The sequence below is a fragment of the Callospermophilus lateralis genome, chromosome 3 (assembly GCF_048772815.1).
Source record: "Callospermophilus lateralis isolate mCalLat2 chromosome 3, mCalLat2.hap1, whole genome shotgun sequence".
NCBI classification, from domain to species: domain Eukaryota; kingdom Metazoa; phylum Chordata; class Mammalia; order Rodentia; family Sciuridae; genus Callospermophilus; species Callospermophilus lateralis.
In genome coordinates, this window is record NC_135307.1 from 2,628,332 (window position 1) to 2,634,331 (window position 6,000).

The following is a 6,000-nucleotide window of genomic DNA, read 5'->3' on the forward strand; positions in this document are numbered from 1 at the left end:
AGAGCTCCTAGCAACCCCTGACTCAGGAGCCAGCCTGAAGGGGCACCTGCCCAAGGTGCACTTGCCCACCATCAAGATGTCCAAGGTGGACCTCAAGGGCTCCAAGCTAGAAGTGAAAGGTTCCAAGGGCGAGGTGAGTGTCCCAGACCTGGAGATGGAGCTGCCCTCCATGCAGGTGGACATACAGACCCCCAGTGCCAATTTGGAGGGGGACCTGGCCCTATTAGAGAGGGATATGACCACCAAAGAGGGCAAGTTCAAAATGCCCAAGTTCAAGATGCCCTCCGTAGGCTTGTCTGCCCCAGGAAAGGCCTTGGACACGTTGGTGGAGGTGAAGGTGCCCAAGATGAAGGCTGATGTGGACATGCCCTCCATTGAGGGCGACCTCAAAGGCTCTGACCTCTGCATACAGCTGCCCGACACCGACTTGGACTCCAGGGCTCTGCAGGTGGACGTGACCCTCCCCGAGGCCACCTTGCCAGAGGAAGAGCTTCTGGTGGCCTCTGCTGCTGTATCCAGCCTGAAGGGGCACCTGCCCAAGGTGCAGATGCCCAGCATCAAGATGCCCAAGGTGGACCTCAAAGAGCCCCAGGTGGACGTCAAGGGCCCCAAGCTGGACATAAAAGGCTCCAAGGGCAAGGTGAGCACCCCCGACCTGGAGCTGCCTTCTGTGCAAGTGGATATTCAAGCCCCTGGTGCCCAGCTTGAGGGGGACCTGGCCCTGGCAGACAAGGAGGTGGCCACCAAAGAGGGCAAGTTCAAAATGCCCAAGTTCAAGATGCCCTTCTTTGGCGTATCTGCCCCAGGAAAGGCCTTGGACATGTCTGTGGAGGTGAAGAGGCCCAAGGTGGAGGCCGATGTGGCCTTGCCCTCCATTCAGGGTGACCTCAAGGGCTCTGATCTCAGCAGCCAGCTGTCTGCCACTGACTTGGAGGCTGGGGCTGGCCAGGTAGACGTGACCCTCCCCAAGCCCACCCTGCTCGAGGGAGAGCTGCAGGCGGCCCCTGACTCCGGAATAGGCCTGAAGGGGCATCTGCCCAAGATGCAGATGACCAGCATCAAGATTCCCAAAGTGGACCTCAAGGGGCCCCTGGTGGATGTCAAAGGCCCCAAGGGTGAGGAGAGCACCCCAAACCTGGACATGGAGCTGCCCTCCATGGAGGTGGACATACAGGCCCCCAGTGCCAAGCTAGAGGGGGACCAGGCCCTGGCAGACAAGGAAGTGACCACCAAAGACAGCAAATTCAAAATGCCCAAGTTCAAGATGCCCTCGTTCAGCCTGTCTGCCCAAGGAAAGACTTTGGATGCATCTGTGGAGGTGAAGGTGCCCAAGGTGGAGGCCAATGTGACCCTGCCGTCCATTCAGGGTGACATCAAAAGATCTGAGCTCAGCATCCAGCTGCCCACCGACCACCTGCAGGCTGGGCCTGGTGAGGTGGATGTGACCCTCTCTGAGGCTGCCCTGCCCGAGGGAGAGCTGCCAGTGGCCATGGTCTCTGGAGTTGACCTGAAGGGGCACGTGCCCAGCATCAAGATGCCCAAGGTGGATGTCAAGGGCCCCCAGGTGGACACAAAGGGCCCCAAGCTGGAGGTGAAGAGCCCCAAGGGTGAGGTGATCCCCTCTGAACTTGATGTGGAGCAGCCCTCCGTGCAGGTGGACACCCAGGCCCCCGGCACTAAGCTGGAGGGGGACCTGGCTGTGGCAGAGGACCTGGCCCCTGAAGACATCAAGTTGGAAAGTGGTGATGTAAACGCGTCTTTTTCAAAAAGAGAATCAGAATTGACATTTCATAGACCCCATTTTAAATTTTCTAAATTGTTCAGTCCTCATAAGAAATCCCCTCGGGGTACTGCTGGCGGGGAAGAGGCCTCCGGGGCCTGCCTCCTCCGCGTGTGCCCAACATCGTCCTCACAGGTCCCCGGGGTGGAATCGGAGGAGCACAAGGTGTCTGGGGTCACTTCCTCTGTGGAGAGTCCCAGTTTTCTCACGCCTGACCTTCCTTTTGCTAGAGCTGACGGTGCTGCGGGGCGCGCTGGGCCCCCTGTTGTCCCGGGGAGTGAGCCTCCCTCGCTGAGCCAGCCCCTGGAGGCCTGTTTTCCTCCGGGTTCCAGCACCGAGTGCCCGCAGGCCTCCGGCTCTCCACCATGGGGCGCTCCTTCTGCTGGTTCTGAGAGCTCTGTTGTTTGTGTGTCCTCCCCTGAGCATCAGTCAGGCCCAGAGGACCCCGAGCCTCCTGCATTCCATGCCCGGGTGACTTTTCCTAAATTCCACAAGCCAAAATTTGGGTTTTCCAGTGCTGCTGCAGCTGTTGCTGAGGCAGATTCACGTGCTGCCGAGGATAGCCCAGGCCTGTCTCTTCTCTGCCCTGTTGAGGGAGTGGACTCGTTAGGTGAGGGTGCCGCTCAGCCCCTGTCCTCAGGTGTCCCTGCGTCCCCAGGGAGGGAGGAGCACTGGGGTCTGGCTGTCGTTGGAGGCCCAGCTGAAGCTGCTGACCGTGATGGGAAGGGCAGTCCCTGTAAGGTGCCTCGCCTCAAGCTCCCGTCTTTTAGCTGGTCTCCGAAAAAGCAGGCAGTGGTAACAGGGGACCCTGGGGGCCACCCAGAGGACGCCACACTCAGCCTGGTTCTGGAAACAGACGAAATGCAGACCCAGCACACGGCCCAGGTGCCCCCGATGGGAGCGCAAATGCATCTGCCTTCAGAGAAGGAAGGAGAGAAAGGGAGGCCGAGGAAGCCTGCCCTGGCCATGCCCAGACTTCCACTTCCCAGACGGAAGGCTTCCAAGGCACCGGAGAGCTTGCCTCCAGGAGACACAGACGCTGCATGGTCCAGTACCACAGATGGACCTGACTCCGAAGCCACAGAGAGGGCCAGCTGTGATGGTGGTCAGGGAGACACTGGCGTGACGGCTGGCCCCCTGGAAGGAGATGGGGGGCATGTCCAGCTGCTACAGGCCCATCCTCCCAGTTTGGGTTTTGACAAACCCAAGGTGGAGGTGAGTCTGTCGAAGGCTGACCTGCGCCTTCCCAAACATGACCCGGCTATCAGAGGTGACAGCAAAGAAAGCCGGCTCGGGGACCTCTCCATGAGCCAGTCCCGTGGGGAGAGGATGGCACAGCCCGAGGATGTCCCCACTGTGGAAAGCCCAGAAGGGGGCACTGCCACCAGAGCAGCACCGGCAGACTCGCAGGCACACTGGTTCAGGATGCCCGCATTGCGCGTGCCTGGCTTCAGGCGCTCTTCCGCCAAGGAGCCAGGGGAACCCTGGGAGCAGGACACAGCCGAGATATGCAGGCTGGCTGCCCCCACACCAGCAGAGGCAGCCCCCGACCCTGGGTCAATGGCAGAGGCAAGTGTGTCCCCACGGCCCCTAGAAGCCCAGATGGAAGGGGCCGCTCCTGAGAGTGAATCCTACGCAGATGTCCCAAGGCGTCATCTTGAGAGCCCCAGCTTAAAGCTGCACTTCCCCACTGCCCCAGTGTCCGAGTCGGGCCTGTCCAGCCCTGGGGGCAGGACCCGTCCAGCCATAGACCCCCTTCCCCTTCAGATCCCTGGAGTGAGGCCTTCTGAACCCTTGGCTCCACCAGGAGAAGCATGTGGGGAGCCTCTTTCCCAGCCAGGAGGACGTGACCTTGCCAAGGCAGAGGTGAGAGCAGAGATGTGGTCCTCCGAGCCCAAAGGTCCTCTGAAACTGAAGGCCTCCAGCACTGACGTGCCGTCCCAGGTTTCCGTGGTGAACGTGAACCAGCTCTGGGAAGATTCTGTGCTCACAGTCACATTCCCCAAACTGAAGGTGCCCAGGTTCTCCTTCCCTGTGCCCAGCTCCGAGGCGGATGTGTTCTTTCCTGTGGTGAGGGCAGTGCCCTGCACGGAGGCAGGCACAGAGGTGGCCCTTCTCCAGGACAGTCCTGGGCTCTGGGGAGCCAGCCTCCTGAGGGCCTCTGGCACTGTGGTGCCCGGGGAGCAGCCTGAGGGCCCTGACCTCTCCTCAGAGGTGTCCCCAGTTTCTAAGGTCAGAGTGCACATTCAGGAGTCCCAGGGTGAGAGTCAAGGGGTCACCATTTGTAGCAATGTGCAAGGAGAGTGCTCTGATATGGCAGCACCCGAGGCCTCTTCCACTCAGATTGTGCGGGAATCTGAGATCCCCACGTCCACAGTTCAGATGCCTTCCTATGGGTTCTCCTTGCTGAAGGTGAAAATCCCAGAGCTCCCTGCACAGGCTAGCACGTACACCATAGCTCAAGACTCCGCAGCAGGGGAGCACTCGGGGGGGTCCCCAGGAGGAGACACTGTTCCTGGAGACCCGCAGCCTGACACTGGAGAGCCATTTGAGATGATCTCCGGCAGTGCCCACCCGCTGGGGCCACCAACATTCCCGAGTGAGGCTTGCTCTGGCCTCCAGCTTGCAGACAGTGGCTCTGATGAGGAGCCAGCAGAAATTCTCGAGTTTCCCCCTGACGACCGCCCGGAGGCAACGACCCCGCTGGCAGGTGAAGACAGGGCTCCCAAAGAGAAGCCAGAAGGTAAAAAGTCTTCTGGGCTGTTGTGGTCTTGGCTTCCAAACATCGGGTTCTCTTCCACCAGCGAGACCAGTGCCGATGCCAGGGATGACGCCCAGAGGTCTGCTCCCATCCAGACGCAGCCTGGGGCACAGCCAGACCCAGAGCCCGAGAAGAAGCAGGACAGGGCAGGCTGGTTCCGGCTTCCCAGACTAGGGTTCTCCTCTTCCCCTGCCAAGAAGGGCAAAAGCTCGGAGGAGGAGGCAGGTCTGCCCGGGCAAAAGCTGCAGGAAGAAACAGTCACCTTCTTTGATGCCCGAGAAAGTTTTTCCCCTGAAGAGGAGGATGATGAGGTGGCAGCAGGGGCTGCAGGTGCCAGGCTGGGGTCCAGAGTGATGGTGGCATCCTCAGCAAGAACAGAGCTGATCCTGTTGGAGGACAGCAAAAGTGCTGGCGAAGGGCCTGTGCCCAGGCCCACAACTGAATGAGGGTCAGAGAGGTGCGGCCAGTCAGCAGGAGAGAGATGCAGAGGGCCGGGGTGGAGCGCCTGGGGGCGCTGGGCTGGCTGCACACGCATCCACCTGGATAACAGACCGGAGAACCAAGCAGAAATGAACATGAACATCTGTGTCACATCACCCAGCCTTCCTAAAATGGAACCAAAAACGTGACCAGCTCCCTCCAAGCTTTGGGAGCACAGAGGTGCCCAGACTCCCACCTGTATGGATTCGCCCAGCATCGTGGGGCCACCGGAGGCACAGCTGGAGAAGCCTGCTGGTCTGCATGCATGAGCTCCAAGTGGCCTGCAGGAACGCCCAGAGGGGCCGTGCTCCTGACGGCAGGGTTCTTGTGCCCACGGGTGTCGAGGCGGTTGGCGTAACCTGTGCCCTGCGTTGCCATCTTGTGGTGAAGCCAGTTCTCTGGCTCCAGGCGGAGCACGCGGTGTTCTTGGAAGCCTGTTACTGGCTCACAAACAAGCTGGCTCCTTTGTCAACATCCTCCTCGTGGCCAGCTTCAGGATGCCTTGTGATGATGCACACATGCTGGGCACACAGGAGATGGCCAACGGTTGCCTGGTGGGAACAAAGTGGCAACTGTGGGCCAGGCAAGCAACAGATGTTAGGACACCTGAGGGTCATCGCGAGACATTGATGTGTTCTCCTCACAGTTTCTCCAGTGTGCACAGCCCCACGCTGTCGCCCCCGCACCCCTTGATGTACACACTGTAGCCAGGCTCAGCTGCCCCTGAATAGGCAATAAAGCGCTGTATTCCATGGTAAAGGCTTCCGCGTCCTGTGTTCCAAACCCCCAGTGCTGTTGCCTGTCCTGCGCACGCTCAGGCCTGCTCTCCACAGGCTGCTCCAGAAAGCAGATCCTGGGTGCACAATGGGTGGCCATCCTGCTCCTGTCCAGATCGAGACGAGGAGGGAGACAGGGGCCCTGAGTCCATGTGGCTGGGGACCCAACACACACCCCTCTCACCAGCTGGAAGCAGGACTGG

At 60.3% G+C, this 6,000-nt stretch overlaps 1 protein-coding gene across 1 annotated transcript in view; it reads left to right on the forward strand.

Moving 5' to 3' along the window:
- Ahnak2 (AHNAK nucleoprotein 2) overlaps nt 1-5,714 on the forward strand; it is a 35,615-nt gene extending 29,901 nt beyond the window's left edge. Inside the window, exon 9 of the mRNA XM_076847897.2 lies at nt 86-5,714. Coding sequence (XP_076704012.2) covers nt 86-4,987 — 4,902 coding nt within the window. The 3' untranslated portion in view covers nt 4,988-5,714. The remainder of the gene's footprint in view (nt 1-85) is intronic.
- The last annotated feature ends 286 nt before the right edge of the window (nt 5,715-6,000 follow it).